Raw genomic sequence first — 20,108 nt, 5'->3', positions numbered from 1 at the left:
TAGCACTTGAACGACTACCACTCGAAGCTAATAGACGAATGATATCCGAAAACTGCCTCTCTCGGAAGCAAATTACTCTATTGAATTATCCAAGCAAACAAAGGGTATGAATAGACTATGCATCGTTCCGTGTTTGGAACATGTCATTTGCTACTGTAAATGGTTCCCGTCTTCGGAACAGAAGGCGTTCCGGTGAGCTTTGCTTCCGTTCTGCGATTTTGCCTCTTCCATGCGACCCAGGATTTACAGCAAAGGTCTGCTTCCGGTTTCGATAGATTACGTCCGATCAAAGTGGGCACAATATTGCGGAAAGTGGGTGAACTCTTTCATCATATCGATATTTTAAATGCGAAGTATTTCTCCAATTCGTTCCCCTCCAACCATCGATACATAGTACCACACAAATCATTTGTCATAGACTTGCATACATCTCAACACACCAGGTTCGATACAGATATGACTCAATCTATTTCAAATAACGGTACTGGGGGAGAAGCACCATGCAAGCCTATCGAGGCTACAGAAGCATACCGCAACAAATTCCCAGTGGCCTATGAGCAATCAAAGCTACCCTTCGACACACCTAGAAAGATCAAGGTTATCCTCGCAGGTGCAGGTATTAGTGGCATTTCCTTTGCTCATGCCGTGGAAAGTGGCCAACTACCCAATGTTGATTTACAGATTCTTGAAAAGAATGCTGGCTTGGGAGGCACATGGCTCGAAAATCGCTACCCTGGATGTGCATGTGATATTCCTTCTCACAATTACTTGGTATGCTCAATCAAAATTCTTGATTAATTTTTGAATTCTAATGTTCCTAGTTCACATGGGCACCAAACCCCAAATGGTCTTCATTCTACGTCTCCGCGCCAGAGATCCTTCAATATATTGACAACGTAGTTGACAAGTTCAATCTGAGGAAATACGTCACGGTATCCCGCAAGATTACCGGCGCCGTCTGGAACGACAAGAAACAGAAGTGGATCGTCACCAGCAGAAATACAGATGGCCGTCGCACTGTCATATCATCAAAGGATGTTTGCGATGGTGAAATCGGTGAAGATATCATCGATGAATGCGACGTGTTCATCAATGCCAGTGGATACCTCAATAATTGGAGATGGCCCAATGTCCCCGGTCGCGAGAACTACCAAGGTATCCTCGCCCACAGCGCCAACTACAACCCCGACATTGACCTCCGAGGCAAGCGAGTCGCCGTCATTGGCAATGGAAGCAGTGGAATTCAAGTCACTGCAGCTGTGCAGAAAGTTGCTAAACATGTCGGTGCATACATTCGATCCCCAACCTATATTACAGCCAACTTGGGATCGAGATTCATCGGTCAAGGTGTGCCCAACATGACCTACGATGAAGAGCAACAGAAAAAGTGGATAGAGAATCCAGAAGAGTATCTCACTCTTCGCAAAGAAATCGAGAAGGAGCTCAACTTCCGCTTTCCCCTGTATGTTAGAGAAAGCGAATTCCAAACGATGGCGAAAAACTTCACGACCAAGGACATGCGCGCCAAGCTCGAGAAGAAGCCTGAGGTTGCGGATCTTATCATTCCTTCTTATGGCGTTGGGTGCCGCCGACCGACTCCTGGACCCGGCTATCTACAGGCGCTTGCTTCCGACAATTGCGAAGTTGTTTGGGGTGAGATCGGCTCTTTTACTAAAACTGGTCTGAGATCCCAAGATGGCAAGGAGCGCGACTTTGACGTGATCATCGCCGCAACAGGCTTTGACATGTCCTTCGTACCTCGTTGGCCAATCATCGGGCGAAACGGTGTGAATCTTCAGACAGAATGGGAGAAAGATCCAGCTTGCTACCTGTCAGCAATTGCGCAAGATATGCCAAACTATTTTGTCTATATGGGACCCGGTAGCCCAGTTGGCCACGGCAGTATGATTACCTCTATTGAGCGAATCACCCTCTATGTGGTGGATATGATCCGAAAATTGCAACGGGAGAATTACTCTTCTTTCCGTCTCAAGGATGGAAAAGCCAAGGCATACCAATTCCAGATGCTCTCATGGCTCGAGAAGACTGTCTGGGGTGATCCATGCCAGAGCTCCTTCAAGAACGGTATGAACGACGGTGCATTGCATGCCTTTCATCCTGGCTCGCGGCTGCATTACTTTGAGCTGCTTCGGAGACATCGTTATGAAGACTTTGAGTGGGAGAGTCGATGCCCTGAGCCTGGTTTGGATTTTGCTTGGTTAAATAATGGGTTCTTGGCGCATGAATTGTCTCCGGATGAGCAGGCTGATCCAACGTATGTCTCCCGATGTTCCTTGCCCCTCTCATGGTATGAAAAGCTAACAATGTGGAATATAGTTGGTACCTAGATCAAGACCATGCTACTTTGACGAAGTTTATTGCTGAGAACAAGATCTAAGGTTTGTGACGCGATGTACGGAGGTGGATGGTAAGAAATACATATTTTAGTGTTTTAGAAATACGGTATTGTGAAATCTGGAACTCGGTATTCTACATCTTTTGAAATTGGAAACAAAGAAGATTGCAATCCATCTGATGTCATACAGTTACATTTGAGATGAACTGCGCAAAACTTATTTATTGCCACTCAGAAAAGATAATTTTTATACAAGCTTAAAAAAAAAAGATGACCAGACTGGGGCTCGATCCCAGGACCTTATCGGTGTTAACGATACGTGATAACCAACTACACCATCCGGCCAATTCATATGTGGGGCTTCCGTAATGTCTCATAAGTAGAAGTTACTAAGCCCACACACCTGGATATTTGGTCATCGTGCATTCGGAAAAGTGAAAGGAGTGGTTATCTTAACCGCTTTTGGCAGGAATATTGGCAGGGAAAATCTCTGCCAGTAGCGAATTTGGTGCCTTTTCTCCCGTGCCCCATTCTAATTCTTTGATTGGGGTGAAAAAGAGGGCTTTTGAATTGATAATGACTTGGTGACTAGATTACGCCAATCTTCAGAGAAACGTTGGTAAGATGTCAGAAGAGTGCACATGTCTATCTCAAGTACAATCTACAACCTCCAGTGTTTCAAGACCAGAGGAGTCAAGATTGAAGCAGTGAATGCTTTCCAAGCCGCTGATCTCATTATCGGTGCCATTTTGCCATGCAAGACGCAAAGCTTCAATAGATAAACGGGAAATGTGGGGAATCTCCGCGGTAAAGTGCATTCTAGTGTTAACTAAGTGATAGATGTAGTCGCTGAGTGATGACCGTAATGATGGAAAGGTGCTTCCTCTATAAAGGATTTTCCACCGGAGGGAAATTTCAGCGCGGTTTGGTTTTGGTCGCCAAAGCCAATGAGTGTGACCGAAGACTGCACCTTAGACATACTGATGAGTAGTTATTGGAAAAGCAAAAAATAGAATATACGGGTGCACCAATGAGATGAGTAATAGGTTCAAAAAGAGAGATAAAACAAGAGTAATTGCCCTTGTAAGCTGAAAACGCAACCAGCAGCAGCTCCACCCTGCCACACCGTATACGGTCCGGACATTTGAAACCATCAAACCCCCAGTCCGATCATCACACCCCCTAAAAAAGAGCTCGACTTTCAAGTCTTTCAACTAGTAAGCCCCTCATCTTTCAAGAAGAGATCGTGACACTAGCGCTACCAGCACCACTCCAGGCCTCCACCGCTACGACCTGGTAATTGAAGTTGCTGTTGCCGAACCCATGCTGTGCCCAGAAGTTGAAATGATTGGCAACAGTCACCGTTCCAGATGTGCGGGTACTCTGTCGAACGGAGAAGAACTGCGTGAACGTGCTCGTTCCCGTGATTGATGGCTGGTTGACCCGAGTGTCGGTGCAAACTTGATAGGTGGCTCCATCAGAGTATACGCTACCAAGGCTTGTAGCCGAGCCCGAGCTGCAAGGGTTGTAACTGCCGTAGGCCTCGACGATGTAGTACTCAGCTTGGGGAGAGTTGATCCAGCCGTACACAGCGAGATAGGAGCCAGAGCCAGCGGCGCTATAGCTGGCAGAGTAAGTGATGGATCTGATAAACATTAGATCCTAGATTAATAATAAAGAATGAAGTCAATCACTTAGAGGAACCAGTGGTCCAGCCCAAACCAACAACGAAATCGGAGCTAACTCCATCCTCCCAGTACATAGAATATGTACCGGCACTCTCGCTATAGGTGAAGGCACCAAGGTTGCCATTATAGTTCTGAACGTAGTTGATACCAGCACTTCGCGGCACCAGAACAGATTCGGGGGCGGGGGCGGGGGCGGCGAGTGCCGTGGCCAAGAGGCCTACGAAAGCTGCAGTGAATTTCATGACGATCGAAGAGAATTTTATGCTGGTAAATGGATGCGTATAGCTACAAGAGAAGCCTGCTAATCATTGCTGCTGCCAGCTCGCTCGACCTCTATTTATAATCTGCGAAAAATATCATTTAGCCTTTACCCCCGCACGATGAAGCGGTTTGGCTATTTGAATGTTACCGCGTGACCTTTGTTGATTGAACTAGAGGGCCTTTTTTGAGCCTGTGACCGGGGACAATTCTATAGTACGAAATTCCGGTGCAGCTACCACCCCCGGCACTGCATTTAGCTTAGAAGACCCCGTTGGCTAAAAGGATTACAGTTGGCTAAAAGGATTACAGTTGGCTAAAGGGATTATAGGTGGCTAAAGGAACTATGAGTGGCTAAAAGGACTATAGGTGGTTAAATGGAATATAGTTGGCTAAAATAAATATAGTTGGCTAAAAGGAGTATAGTTGGCTAAAAGGACTGCATTTGGGTAACATTTGGGTAAAGAGCATGGACGTGGGGAAGTGGAGATTCTTCACGGGTTCCCCGCAGAAATTTTGCCGAGCAGCAAATAAGGGATTCCCTATGCATTGTAGCCGATGGTGACTCTCTTCTCTTCGTAACCTCATGATATCGGTTTTTGACCTTATTTTAGCATTACCAACAACGCAAAAGCCACCCTAGCCTGCGGCAGTATCCATAAAATCCATAAGTATCCATGGATATTACGCGGACAAATTATGTGACACTGACTGATCTATCCAGAAAGGAAGAATGCTGTCAACGTATAATAAACTACAATTTTTACAACAGAAGTGCTGTTCTAGAAGTGATGTGGATAATAGTGATGGTGCAAGTGTATCACGGTAGTATTGTATGTTTAGTCCGGTTCTAAAAGAATCGCTTGGGAACTTCTGAGTTCTACCCCGCGATTCTATTCAGCCATGTGTCTTGGCAATTTTGTCACAATAAACGATTGTACCAGCCCCTACCCTTTTGCTGCAAGTCTGACTCAGAATTCAAGTTACCCTTTGTTTCATTATGCAAGTCATGCTGCGACTATAATAATACAAGCTCTTGGTGGTTATGCTTATGCGAGCTTCTTGGCAATTCCGATTCGCAACTACATTGTACATCCCGGCAGAGTGTCATGCAGAGGTGATTCCGGATTGCAATGGACGCAACAACTCACAATGCAAATTTCCTATTTATTTGCTCGGCCTGTCATATATCAAAGGCCGGTATATATGCGGTTCCATGTTCCATCTTAGGCTTAGGTGATATTGTCGTATATTGTGTATACACATCGCAAGATTGAACCAATTGACCAGTACCTTGGATCAGATAAACACTAGTATCGTCCGCCATGGGAAGCGAAGACAATATATCTATCTGCTATTAGTCGGAACTATTTCGTATAGATCATACAGCACAATTAAATGCTTTGTTACTCACAAAGCATGGATAATACCAGGAATATCTCCCAGTAATGTCAGTAATATATTAATGCAGAAGTCTGCTCCACACCCTCTTCGTAAGAGGACTGCAATCGGTGGTAGAAAGACAGCCAATATACCAAGACAGATATCCCTAACGAAAAGTGTTAGACCTGTAAGCGATCTCCCTTTGCATTCTTGTATATCTGCCTTCTCGAACTTACGAAGCTGTCACTGGCATTTTGTAAGAGATGCGCTGTTGTAATCGCGTTTTATGGTTTTGTCAAGTTTTATAATTAGCGAGTCACATTCATGAGTTGGTTCTAATCTCAAATTTAATGTAGTGATTAAGTTGACGTCATTATTCTTCCCTGTGAAACTGAGAGCACGTAATCAATCACGTAGTCACTTTCACGTTTAAAATACACTGAACTAGAATAAGATATTAGTTCGTTCATGGTCTAGGATTCAAAGGTTTTGGCTTAATGAGACTTATGACTGCATCAACACAATAATAGCAGAAGAAACCAGCAGAAGCTGGGTGGGACACGTTAGCGCTTCCGGGGAAAGAGCGAGCGAGTGAAGAATATAGATAGGGCTTTCAAGTTAATCAGGTGAAGGACTGGGGGTAAGAGAGCTTTCGTAACGAAGCAAAAAGAAAAACAAAAAAACATACAACAGTTAGGATTCGCATGTGGTCACCCACCATACTACTAACTAACCGGCGTGTGGCTTAAGTACGGCTGAGCGGACGGGAAGCCCTGTTCTCCACACCCTATGGTCGTATGTACTAGATTTCCAAGTAAAAAAACCTATATAGTGCAGTACTGCTGCTGCATTCTTATTACTCTCTAAGCCTCCCCTTACGATTCTTGCGGTGTTTTTGCTCAAATTAAACCCAAATTAAACCGTGACGATATACGCATTGGTTGAACAACTAAGAGTAAAATCAAGCACTTGTAAAAGAAAACGCATTCTCGAGGTTGTCTGATCTAGGTGACTATTGTAATGGTATTCCTAAACTGACAATCACTAGACTAATGCGTAGCAAGGACTATAAATTTACTTATCCTCACCTTTTCTATGATCCAAAAGAAGGAGCTAGATGAAAACAGTCAGCTAGGGGTCCTCAGAATCGGCCGGTAGTTCCAAAAGTCATAATAACATACGGTTTCGTGTTAATTCACGTTTTGTTTTAGTTTTAGTCTAATTTACCTCTACTGTTTGCACTTCGTTTGCTTCTCACCTAATATATTAGACCCTGCAAGGTTTCCTTGCCACCTCCCTCTGGCCCAAACGTCCATTTGGTAGAAAGGGATTGCTAGGCACAATGATAAAGTAGGTCAGCCCGATGAGTAGGTATGTTTGAACATTTACTTCACTCAGTGATGCTATGTCGTCACTGCTTTTATGTAGAGGGGTTAGATAGAAAGACACGTGTTGCCAAATGAGGGGTCGTGAAGCCATGGCTAAGCCATGGCCTTCGCTAGCTGCATGTACCTCGCTAGAATAGTAATCTTGCAGCCAATAATGATGATTGTATGGTTACCACGCTAAATCAGCAGCTCTTTCAGCGCCCAAACCTCCAAAGCCTTTCAAAGTAAGCTGATATTTCTTCATACAGCCCGATCCTGAGCATCTCCTCAAGCCTGCCTAACGTCAAGCAGTATCAGTGCAGCCTCCCCTCTCAAAATAGATATGGGACCCTTAAAGAAAGAGAATGCTCGTTCAAAAGGGACTCCCAATGCACTTTCCATTAGCAAAAGCCCCAAGGTATCAGGTGAGGTAGCAGTGATGTCACCGGTATCGCCTCAAAGCCCAACGAAATTTCACTTCCGTCACAGAACAGCCTCGGAGTATCAACGCTCTCATTCGACTTCTGGTCGGCCCGCACCGCGTAGGAGGTCTAGGCGACGCAGTATATCTACGCTTCCAACTCGCCGGTCGGCATCGACACTGTCCGAGCCCGAAGGCCACTTGAAAATGCCACAGGCTAGCAAATTACAGATTTGCAAGGAAGTCTTAGACTTATTTGTTCTAGTCATAGATCACGAAGAAAGTCCATTACGGTCCTCAAGATCATCGTCTTTAGACCAAGCAGAAGTGATTGATCTACCTGCGCTTTTCAAAATTGAACCTCGGAGAACCCAAGAGCCTTCTGGAGTTGACGGCCCTTCTATGACGTCAGATTTTAATTCGATAGAATGGACTAGACAGAGGCGTCTATTGGACCGGGAGCTTCGACGACTCCTGAAATGGGATTTGGCTTTTCATTACGACGAAGGCAAGACCCGCAAAACCCAAACCGAGTATGACAGCCAGACCACAAAGAAAGCCGAGGCTTTGCTTTATGGAATCGGTGAAACATTAGGCAAATGTGTGTATTCTTTTACAGTTTCTCTCATCATTATTGCATTTTTTCCTAACATAACCAGTACTAAGAGACGATCTGCACCTGGACAAAAAGGTGGATCGCATCAGATATCTGTCAAAGAATGACTGCAGTATTGAAACATCAACTGAGAATGTCTCCGAAAACGAAAGCTATAACCCCCTCGAAGCTATACAGACTGCAATCAATAGTCTCTTCGAACTTTTGCACCCTTTGAAGAGGAAACGATCTATACCACTCAGTCATTTGATACCAGATCTCGCATCATTGGACAGTCGGCCAAGCAAGATTACTGCGCGGCAGGGGGAGAAAATTCAGGTGCACGGTATGGGTGATATCAATCCAAATGAGATACTGAGGGCAGGGTACCCTCAGTCGAGACGGAGGGTCCAGTTTTCACTCGGGGATCTTGATGCCAGAAGCTCCGCAGAAGAACCATCGAGCTCTGGCAAAACCCCTCTCACAACATTTGGTGAAAACGTACAAACTCCAGAAATGCGGAGGGGACAAAGAGTCAATGAAACAAATCAAGACTCGTCCACTGAAAACAAGATCATTGTCAAGATTGCCGACAGCCCTGATGCCTTTCGAAAAGCAAGCCATGATACCAAACCCTCATCGACCTCATCAACCACTGAAATCGCGAAACCACAGATAAGAAGGGTCTTCAGCAGTGAAGTGCCAGCCGGTTTGTTCTCTGACATCGACCTGAAGGACCCAACCCTTCTCAGCGAAAGATTCGAAACCTTGAGCTTGGTATACACACAGTTCTCACCTGCTGCTATTACGGACAGGTTATGTTACCTTGCGCGGGTCGAAAAGACACCGATACAATACTTTGAATCAGACGGCCTCGCGGGTTGTCAAATATTAGATCCAGTACTATCGAAGCCATTGTATCGTCTGGAATCTATTCAGGCTCTGATACTGGGCCTCCCAGATTGGCAAGTCTCGAATAGACCCGAAGAGACCCACCATTCCAGATCAGCTGTGTCAATGATTTATTTCAGTTTACTAGAGGAAGTTTTCACGTGTGCGGTGGAGTTTTCCCGCATTCTTCAGATGCGATTTGAAGTAAGCCAGAAGGTTGGCAGTGTTAAACACGATCTCCAAATGTTCTGCGCCTGCATTCGACAACTTTCAGAGCTGAATGAAGGAGTGGATAGCCAATTTCAAACCTTCCAGCCTCAGCTCCAGAGGGTTATTGAAAAGATCGAAATTCTGGATTCCAGAATAAGCCCCGACTCTGCAGCTGGACTCAAAAACGTGGATTCGGACGGAGAGGCTCCATCACTAGGGTCTAACACCTCCTTCTTCGTCGAGGGGCATTCCAGCTGCAACTCCGCTTCCGCAGCTAAGAAGAGTGGCTTTTCTTTCCCATTTTTCAAGTGTCGTCCTCTTTCTCTTGCATGTTTCCTATCCTCATCAGATGATATTTCGATAGAGCTGTCAGAAGATGAAGTCTCGGGTGACTTTGTAACTTTGAAGGTACGGGATCTTTTTAAATGAAGGGACTGAAATGTTTTGCGCAAGATCCAGGAAGCACTTCCTACGTTTATTTGCTTTTGTACTATGAGTTTCAATATTTATCGCTTTTTCTCCCATGCGGCAACCTGTGCGGTCCAGTCTGTTTGCCTTTGCATCACTGTTTGATAAAACCTTGCAGCTCTTTGGACCCACTACATGTATAAAGTTTTCGAGCTGATAAGATGGTCGAATACCACCAGGACCCTTCCTCTGACTTATATATTCAATTTCAACCCCCAGAGCCTCGTTAAATGTATACATAAACAGCCAGATCTTCTTACCATACCACATCGGACCTGTAGTGGATCCAGACTTGTTCAACTGACTGGTGAACAACATATCATACAGGTGTGTCTATCGTAAATACCATCAATTACATTGTTTCTTCACCTTGAGGAATTATAGTATTCTAGTATTGCCGTTCTCTAGCATTGGTGCTCGATATCTGGCAGAAACTGTTTGTGGACGTCTCTTTTGGGTTTAAGAACAAGCCAGGACAATCATGGAGCTCTGGTAAAAGTCGACTATTCTCTACAAGAAGAGAGGCTTCATTCAAATCAACCTGACAATCTCGTTGATTAAAAGAATACATTCAAATTATTTTCAGAATCAATTAGCTCCTAAAGAGCAGTCTCCACCACTACATCCACGATTGTTCAAGGCCGTAAGTGGCTTCGTATATGCTTCACGGCATTTCGAGCTTCATTTAGTCAGCCGCTGGAGACAATATATGGAAATACTGACCTTCGGACCTTTCAGCTCTCCCTTCTCTGATAGGTTTCATAGGTTTTGGTTTATAGTCTCCTTGTAGCAATTCGCTACTTTGTCCCATACCAAGGGCACCATGGGCGGCCATCAGTTTAATGATATCCCGTCGATCATCTCTGCTTTCTGCCCATGTCTTCTCAGATATAGAAGCATTGATCATCGTCGCCTGGTTCCGAGCCGTGTTGTTGAATATTCTAACATCTTTTGGCTCAATAAACCCTTCAGTTCCTATAGTCCCATTGATCATGAGTGCCTGGTCGAGAGCAAGATTGTTGTCAATTAGGCGAGACCCATCGTAGTAGGGGTTATTGTCTGACGTTTCTAGTCCGAGTGACTGAAAGTCTGAGTCATCGATTGACACTGTACCATCGGCTGGCAATTCCCACCCCAGATTAACATTTACCAACACTTTTGCAGCGGATTACTTACCGTTGAGCTCTCTGTCTTTCATCAGTATCGCAATGAACAAACCTTCGAACCCGTTAATCAGGCTCTTCAGATTTGCATCCACAGCTTCAATCTTCTCCATCTGAACCACCAGCTTCCGGTTCGCCAAGACAGTTATGCCAACATGCGCATTTTGAATTTTCATCGTCAAAGTAAGTTTGGTCCCCGCAATGTTGCCCGTCAAGCGGCCAACCTCTGCTTTGTGATCTTTCCCATGTATGAATCGGCCAATGAAACCCTTGTCTTCCATGACTCTCAGCATATCCTCAAGCTCCTCAGCCAAAGTACTTATATTCGCAAGTTCTGCCATTATGTCCTTTGTGTGGAGAGACTGCTCTTCTTTGACAACCATTACAATATCTTTGAGTGAGGTGACCTCCTTGTGATTCTGATTGAGGATCATAAAGAGACTTTTCTTATCCTTGGCATGCTTTATCCTATCGGCTATCTCAATAGCTGTCTGTAAAATCTGTACGACGGCACTTATGCCGCCTAATACATCGAGAACAGTCTGTCGCCATTAATGAAGTTCATATAATAACAGGCTCATACTCACAGTCATGCTTTCTGGTAATAAGAACAATCCAATAGGTCGCAAGGTCCCAATAGACAAGATTTACAAGCAATTTGAGACTTCATTGCTGAGATCCTCAGAATAAATAGTCTAACTTTGGGTACTTGCTTGGGCTGCTGGGTCATGAGATTGCATACACCATCAAAACAAATGCTTACATGCTTCCCCAACGGGCAAATACCCATGGGAAGTGAGTGCTGGATCTGAAGAGGTCCAAGCAACTATCTGTCTTATTAGCTGTCTTCTCACTAGCTCTGAGCCGCCTTCGATTCACCTGTCTTGCAATTCTCAGCTCAGCCCCCGGGCCTGACACACTTCGGGTACTCATACATGCGGTTAATGCGGGGTTATGGCGAATGAAAACGGGCTCAACAAGCGTCGAATTTCGTACTTGCATATCATGTCGCACGATATATGCACTCCTTCAAATATCTGGTCTCGGACCTTCGGCCCAAGCGTCGATGAAGCATTCATAATCCCAGTTTCCAGCCCAATCAAAAATCTGCACTGTCAACGAACGCATACCATGAACCCATAAGCTCCTCGCACCATTTGACTAATATATTATATACACAAGGCAATTGTGAGCGAAGTATGCAAGCTTTTAAGACTTTATTTAGTCTTGGCGAAACTCCAGAGTGTGTATTTCTGCTAGAGCCTTTGCCAAATGTAAGATAACTCAAGCAATGCCAAAGCGCTCACTTCGTTTCAAGGTAGTTCAGCCTGGTTGCATTTTTGACAGGAGCAAAGAAGTTGTACCGAAGTCCTCATGTCAGCACATACGGTGGTGGCAAGAAGCAATATCGGCTATTAAAGCAAAACTAAAACCATTGAAATTTTGATTTTGGACCTCTTCAAACAATTGAAAGGTCGCGTTACATCAGTTGTGGCCCTTTTTGATAATTACCGTCCTCTTCGGCGGTAAATGGGTAATTTGTGTCCTTGAAGTCGAAGAAGGGATAATATCAAAAGGCTGAACCACTATTTTAAATACCCTAATATGAGCACAATCTCTGAGTGACTGGAAAAGAAAAGCATAATTTTTGGTTTTGCCGAAATTTACACACGGGATTCGGGTCAGAATTCAGTCCATGAACGGTTAGTCGCCTAGGAGGGACCAATCACTTAGACAACACGGCCAACATCCCTCTTGCCAAGCCCAGAGCACGGGCACCACCACGCATACCTGTCGTGTCTTTGTTGGTAATTTCTATTGGCTTTCAATAGTAGATAACCATATTGCACACAGTCGTGGCGTCCCATTCGAAGAGATTGGATGTGAACTGTTCTTTCGGGGTTTCCGACAAGATGCACGGACCGCAGTTGCGGTCTCCACATTCGACTCCATACCAGATTGTCTCCTAAGTGATGCGGGGTTGATTTTATCACGCAATTATTTGAGAGACGAATCGAGGGCGTAAGTCAACTTTATAAACATGACGAGTACAGCCTCGTTATAGCACTGTATGTATTATATGCAGGTCTTCCATCAGTATACATGTTGTGCAGATTGACCCAGGTCTTCACATGTTTTGGGTTGACGTGGGTTGTTTCCTTCCGCGGGTTCTCTGAGTGGGGCTTCCAGCGTCCGTTCTTTTGCCTCGTGATTATCAGCCTCATGACATTAGCCGCTTATGCCGTCATCCTGTTTCCCGATCTTGACTTATCTGTATGTGTTCAACTTTTGTTCTCACATTTCTCCCACTTGTATCCATCCAAACAAGTCTCGTAATGGGACGTTCAGCACCAGTAGGATATTCTAGCCCAATGCACGATGGCAATATCTCCGTCCCGGCGATTTCAACTGTTGGAAACGACGCGAGCGGCATTGGAGTTGAGCAGAGAAACGGCAGCCACAACATACACATCACATTTGCGCCACAGTGGACTGATGATCTAAACACCTCGAAAGTAGACAAAATAAGCAGGGACTGTGGCATATTTGAGAGCATATTGGATTTGTTGAATTCATCGAGGTCTCCAGTTGATTCAGTGCCTCCTGTTACACAAAGTAGAATGCGTTTCCTTTCCACTTTTAAGCTGATAATCTTTAGATATGGCGAGAAAGACTAACCTTATCTATAAAACACAGATTCCTTTCACTCGCTCCAACGGCACACAAACCATCCTCACCAGTTACAGGCCAGGCCCACGATCGCCACAGAAAGGCGAGAACGAACCGACGACGTCGGCAGCCATGTAAGATCCGCAGAGTTTTCTGCTTTGGAATATATCGAATACGAAAAGATGAATGATCAGATTTGTTTGGTTCGGGGGCTCCTGGTCGACATCATGGATGCTCGATACTCGGAGCCTTACCAAAATGAGCCACAACTGAAATCCATATGGGAAAATATATTACATGAAAGGACGACATTAGATCGGCTTTTTCGAGATTCGAGGATACCCGAGGCCATTGAGGTGCCCAAAATGGACTCAGTATCTAGTCATTGCTTGACTGACTTACGGATAGGATCAGGGCCCAGGTGACTTTACTGGCATTCTCGAGGCCACCGTCCAGAGTATCAAGTCTGTCCAGGATCTATTGGTTATTTCCGCACACTCTCGACAAAAGAAGAAGGTATGAATTAAGTTACACCATTTTTCGGTTTGACGTGCTCACTTTCGCAGTCAAATTCAAAACACGGTACACCAACCCGGACTTCGCCAAGATTACATGCAAGGATATCATCAAGGTCTTCAAAGCCGCCAAATTCACCAATTACACGAAAGCCTATCCGGGCACGCGCTCACTTTTCGAATAATGTCAAAAGTCTGACTCTCAATATGACTGATCTCCATACTAAGATCAGACAACTCTCCTCCGAATGTGAGAGTATACTTCGTCGTGCTACGGCTCTTGCAGGTTACAGATACGCCCACGATGCATACAAGATGCTATACTTTCTTCTCTACGATCATTGCCGACGACACGAGGCACATATTATCGACTTTGACTTAGGACAAGCAGGTCAGACAGACACCACGTCAACTGGCGTTCACTTTCGATTTGCTAACCCGGCAACCGGCACTCCTCATGAGACAAGTGAAATGTGGTTGGAATTCAGAGCAACAAGCAGATTTTCACCAGTGAATAACTTACGTGCTCGACATAAATGGGGCTGTCTATTGGAATATGAAATTAATTCATTGAATGGCGAAGTTGTTCGACGTTTACCCCATTCCAATGAAGGTGCGGAGTTGAATTGTGTACGTTCCGGTTCACAGCCTCGAACAGGAGTCACTCTAACAAGGATGAACACCTTTTTACAAACGCGTTACCTTGTTAGTGAGGGGGAAATTCTCCACCTGGCAAAGAGAATTGCCACCGCGGTGATCCAACTGAATTGTACGCCATGGTTCACAACCTTCTGGAGCAGCGACAATATAGTGCTATTCCTGGACGAGCTTAAAGATGCATCCCCTCTCAAAAAGCCACATTTCCGCATTTTTCTGGATAATGCCTCGAAGGAAAATTACCAGCATCAATGCCCAAGCACAGAAGTCATGTTGTTTTGTCTGGCCATTGTTTTGTATGAACTATGGAAGTACTTCCCGAGGGAAAGGAACATATATGAACCAAGTCTAGACAGACTTGACGATGAGAACCTCACTTTAATTCGTGCGAGCATCAAAGAACAAATGGAAAAGTGGGTACAGACAAGGAGCATGCCGGAGACATATGCAGAGATTATTGAGTGGTGCCTAGATGCACCATCTTGTACAGCCGAAGAGATGAAAAACTCTAAAAAGCTGAATGAAATGTTCGAACGAGTGATTTGTGGACTGGAAAAGGTGGAAAGCGAGTATGCTGACTCCGCAGCAATCATTGAGGGTTGGAAGATATCAGATTAAATAACATTTTGAATACAAAATCTTGCACAAATATATACAAAAGATTTCGGATAGGTACCCTGACTGGTTCATTCCATCCAATTGAGACACATAATGGATTGAGAGTCGGAGTGTGAGTCGTGTTCGAAGTAAGAATTTTTCGTTAATTTCGTTTTAGCGCGCTTGAAGGTGTGAGATGACTGGTGGCAAAAATTGTACATGCCAGCTAGGGAACCTTTACACTCGATTTTTCATCGTCCTCCTCTTGCGATTATGATAATGTATCGCGATGTCAAAAAAATAAAGAAAAAACCAACAAGAAAGTGAAAAAGATAAGAATATGAAATGAAAAGTTGTGGCCGAGTATACCGGTTTGACTCTCATTGGAAACAATCCGGCTCTACATTACCCGTTTCTCCACGGGGGTTAGGCTTTAAATGTTGAGTGTGATCCTTGAAGAGGGGACGAACATTGTCCACAATATTCGAGACTAATGTTCCCTGCTTCTTCATACGCTACTTCCATAGTCCACAAACCGATCTGGAGCTCCACGACTTCGTGTAGAGGGGTATGGGGAATGCATAATTTGGTTCTCATTGATGTGGCGGTGGGAGGCCTTGAGAACACCAAAGGGTCCAAAGTAGAAGAGCAAAATTGTCCCGATATTTGGGATCTAAATCGTCGATTGAATTAATAGGAGCGACTTTTATGAGATGTTCGGGTTGAGAAGGGCTTCGCCGTTCTTGTCCAACTTGCTCACGAGAACATAGATATGATCCATATTATCTGCATCTTCGGTGCTCAAGTGGACCTTGGGCATTCTGGGAAGTGTTGTCTTCTTGGTGGGTACACAATAAATATGATAAATATTGGGGCGAGAGCTAGGTGAGCATCGCGTAGGTCAGCGCAGATCCTGCACAGCTAGGGATTGGTGATATACTATTAGGTACAAGCGGAGGCTTTTGAAACATTAGTCTCTTGGCCTCTACACACCATAACGCCTGTGTTGTCTTGATTGGTGACTACATACCATGGTTTTATTATGCGAAGCTTGAGAAACATGTACTTTATGCGAAAGTGAAAAGCGAATGTGGAAAAAAGGTCACAGGTAAACTGAATCGAAGTGAATCATAAACGCTGATTCGACAATATTTGGACAAAGTTAGTCCGCGCCGTTATATAATACCTCAGCGATTTATTGAAGCACATGCTCTACGGTCTAGCATAGGTACGTGAGGTACTGTTGGTGTGATACATGACGTCATGATTTTCTTTTGAGATATCGGACTTGAATCCCGCAATGGTGAGATAGGTCACGTCGAGTACAATCTTTGTCCTGTAATTTACGCGTTTTGAGAACCCTTTTTCTGAAGCAACATGCCTTGTATGTAGGGGGTCAGGGCCCCTCCAATTCGCCCTCAGCAATATCAATGGGACATGTGCCTTTTTCCTCCTGGAGAACTAGTAAATTCTGATTCCCATGAAACCGGATTGAAAGCCAGGCGCTGAAGTTTGTTTGTCACAAAGAGATGGAACATCGACCACTGGCACGTCATCATTACCAATTAACTTACCAAGTCACCATCTAAGAGCGCAAATACATCGATGTGTGCTAGCTTGTCGATTCGCGAACAAAAATAGGCGCAGAATTTACGAGCAAATGCCTCTTCTTCTCTGCTCTGCATTGCGACCTTTGATATTGAAATCTGAGACCGCATAATTAAGAAAGCAACATGCCACCCAACACTGTCTCCCAGTTATCAATACCCGCAAAAGCAGCAACCCTCTCGGCCGGCTTCCTCGGCCTTGGTGCCTTTCATTTCCTCGCACCTCTTCAGACCTGTGGGTTCTTTGGCTTGCCATGTTCTCCATCTAATGGAAAACCCCATCTTATTGGACAGGAAGATCCGGGGGTCCGTCCATTCATCTATGCAAACGGAGGACGTGAACTCATGTTGAGCATTGCGTTTTTGATAATGGGGCTGCAGCGAAATCGAGAGGGAACAAGTGCTCTCATGTATGGGATATCTGTAGGTTTTTACACGTCTTTGGTGATAAAGGTCTATCTGCTCACAGAATACCGATAGATTGCAGCACAAATAGATGCGTACGTCGTCTGGGCGTATGGTGGAGTAAGGTATGGAGGATGGAAAGGAAGGTGGATCATGCACTCCCTTGGCGGCGTACTTGTGGGACTTACTGCTTGGAATGAGTGGTTCTCTTACCTTTCCCTCGATATCGGAGGGTTGAGTTCCTAGATGATCATGGATATCGAGAACACTTCATATACTGTCACATAACAAAAGTATTCGCACCCTGTTACTTCAACCCTACTATTCTCTGGTCGGAAACACGTCCTCTTAGATCCTTAGAAGATCTATACCCATACTAATTACCATTAAAGTATTTACTAATAAATAGATTGCAGTATTAATAAAAAACCGATTATGTCCCAAATATTCACGTTTTGTCTCTCGGCCCGTAGCCGAGACTACATTAAGCCGCCGCAGTGGGGCCTAGCTGTCAATAGCTTGCAAGATGGACATGTAACGCGTATCTTACACTAGAAATACAACACTCACCACGTCAATATCAAAATCAAGTTTTGGCCCCAAGAATTACGGCCACTTGTTTCCTTTGAGATTATTCATGTCAAAAACCTGCGTCGATGTGAGGAAAGATATCCATCAATCGTTGAGAAGACAGTAGTACTTCAAGTTTAAGATAAGGAAGAAGGAAAGAAAGTATGAGGAAAACTCAGCATAGGTGGGGAAGTCTACGTCAGCGCTTCAGGGGCTTGCAGGATGTTCAGGCGTAAAATACAGTAGTGGTATTCAGGGCTCTCGGGTGATGAGCCTGAAGGCCCTGAGGGTAAGAGCGGCAAGAGAAGATTTCCGAACGAATCAACAAAAAAATGATTGCAAGGACATACAACAGTTAGGATTCGCATGTGGTCACCCACCATACTACTAACTAACCGGCGTGTGGCTTAAGTACGGCTGAGCGGACGGGAAGCCCTGTTCTCCACACCCTGTGGTCGTATGTACTGAACCTCCCTTTGAAGGAAATATATGGAGTATTATTGTTTATGGCCAGGAGCATCTGTAATGGCCGCTTAACCACCAGGAGAAGGTAAGGGCGAATGAAAGTAAAAGGTTGACACCACTATTAAAAGTATGAACAGGAAGGCTCTAATTAAGCATTTATTCAGATAATCTGTTAGAAGTTGCCGCCTGCATACATAGAAGTACATAAAGTGAAATGCCCAAGTGGATTTGGTGCTGCAATCGCTATCTTATATATTCCAAACATCAAAAGTTTAGAATTCATATAAAATGCGACATAACTTTGAACTTTTCAGGTCTACGGGTTCACGTGGCAATAACTTATAGAATGATCAATATGACGCTATATGGATATAGTTTATGCGTCTGCTTTAGGCGTGAATTTTCTAGAGCCCTAGAGTTTCATGATCTTCTTTTATTTAGGTATTATACCACGAAGTCAAGCCATGCAATAGGTCGCATTAAGTAACGAGAATGGACTAGCGGGAACAAGTTTGAAGTATAGGTATGGTTATCCATCACATGGTATGTATCATTGTCACAAAGAATATTGCCGTATTATATATTGCTATCTCCTGAGGAAATGTGTCCATCCTTTGTTTCAGGGCAGGGTCCCATTTATGAATCGCAAACCTTGAGGGGAATTCAGAATGAGATCACTTAAACTTCAGGGAAATATCCTCGCAATTAACGCGCGAATCATTTATCTCCCACAGAGTCATAAAAGGGCATGCGACCTTCAATTTCATTCCACTCTCAATGGGCAGATTCAATATTAGCTAGTAAGCGTATCTTTATGTGCTTCTAGCAATCCTGCGATAATAAGCTCTATTTTCCATCAGAAGTCAATAACCAGCATATTTCTTCAGAAGCATTATTTTTCATCCTGATCCTGGTGATCTCAGAGTTTCATTGGTTGAGATAATACTCAAGTAGGAGCTTATTCAAGTTTTGGCTCTGGTCTCTCCCAAAGTAGCTGAATTCCCCTTTTCCGGAGAAAAAAAAAATCTCCCCCACGTTTTGCCGTAGTGGATAGGGAGGATTTTCGGTCAGATCTAGGATCCAGAAAAGATCTTTCCGTACGCATTGGGTCTAGGCCGGACTGTAGTGCGTAGATAAGTGCGTGGTGATAAAAAGTATGAAAAACTAAATAAAAACAAAAAGATACTCCGATAGGGGGAATCGAACCCCCGGCTGTCGTGTGAGAGACGACGATGTTAGCCACTACACCATATCGGAAAAAGGATGGACTCGCGGGGAATCGAACCCCGGACCACTCCCATGCTAAGGGAGTATTATACCACTAAACCACAAGCCCATGAAAACTCTCCCTCGGGGAATCGAACCCCGGTCTCCCGCGCTTATCGGTGTTAATGACAAGCGGAAATCATGACCACTAGACCAAGGAAGATGAGATAGTCGAGTTTCCGCTCGACCACTTGGTGTTTGTTGATGTCTGGATCCAGATTTATGACTACATAATCCAGAACAGATAATAACACACCACCGAAACCAAATGCTTCACAGTGCTATCCGCCAGAAGACCCTTCTGGTTAGAATCTACTTTTACGAAAAGTGAAAAAAAAAAAAAAAGGGATATTAATGAAAGTCTCCAACTTTTGTCAGATTCTAGAAAAATAGACTTCTCTCATATTCTTTGGTACAAGCTGGCTTTGCCAATAATTCGCTGTCATTTTTTGCACTTCGCAACATTCGGCCAATGAAGTCCTGAATGAAGTTCCCAGTCACTGGCATATATCACAAGATAGCTAACCTGGTTTTCTATATTGCTAATTTGTTCGAA

General features: G+C 44.4%; 4 protein-coding genes across 4 annotated transcripts; 2 read left to right on the top strand and 2 right to left on the bottom strand.

Moving 5' to 3' along the window:
• Positions 1–456: 456 nt before the first annotated feature.
• Positions 457–2,398, top strand: N7484_007843 (flavin-containing monooxygenase; the record flags this gene model as incomplete). Its single annotated transcript, XM_057118230.1, has 3 exons — positions 457–771; positions 822–2,275; positions 2,338–2,398. The coding sequence occupies 3 exons, from the start codon at positions 457–459 to the stop codon at positions 2,396–2,398; spliced, it is 1,830 nt and encodes a 609-aa protein (XP_056971265.1).
• A 1,191-nt stretch (positions 2,399–3,589) lies between these two features.
• Positions 3,590–4,286, bottom strand: N7484_007842 (glycoside hydrolase family 11 protein; the record flags this gene model as incomplete). Its single annotated transcript, XM_057118229.1, has 2 exons — positions 3,590–4,001; positions 4,051–4,286. 2 exons carry the CDS (start codon positions 4,284–4,286, stop codon positions 3,590–3,592), a joined length of 648 nt encoding a protein of 215 aa, XP_056971264.1.
• A 3,394-nt stretch (positions 4,287–7,680) lies between these two features.
• N7484_007841 (uncharacterized protein) lies at positions 7,681–9,598 on the top strand (the record flags this gene model as incomplete). Its single annotated transcript, XM_057118228.1, has 2 exons — positions 7,681–8,074; positions 8,133–9,598. The coding sequence occupies 2 exons, from the start codon at positions 7,681–7,683 to the stop codon at positions 9,596–9,598; spliced, it is 1,860 nt and encodes a 619-aa protein (XP_056971263.1).
• Positions 9,599–10,301: 703 nt separating this feature from the next.
• N7484_007840 (uncharacterized protein) lies at positions 10,302–11,393 on the bottom strand (the record flags this gene model as incomplete). Its single annotated transcript, XM_057118227.1, has 5 exons — positions 10,302–10,316; positions 10,361–10,386; positions 10,451–10,756; positions 10,814–11,342; positions 11,388–11,393. The coding sequence occupies 5 exons, from the start codon at positions 11,391–11,393 to the stop codon at positions 10,302–10,304; spliced, it is 882 nt and encodes a 293-aa protein (XP_056971262.1).
• Positions 11,394–20,108: the final 8,715 nt, after the last annotated feature.

This window comes from Penicillium longicatenatum, assembly GCF_028827895.1.
Source record: "Penicillium longicatenatum strain IBT 33135 chromosome Unknown contig_4_segment0_segment0, whole genome shotgun sequence".
Lineage (NCBI taxonomy): Eukaryota > Fungi > Ascomycota > Eurotiomycetes > Eurotiales > Aspergillaceae > Penicillium > Penicillium longicatenatum.
The sequence above is the reverse complement of the archived record's forward strand: the minus strand, read 5'-3'. Positions and strand labels throughout refer to the sequence as shown.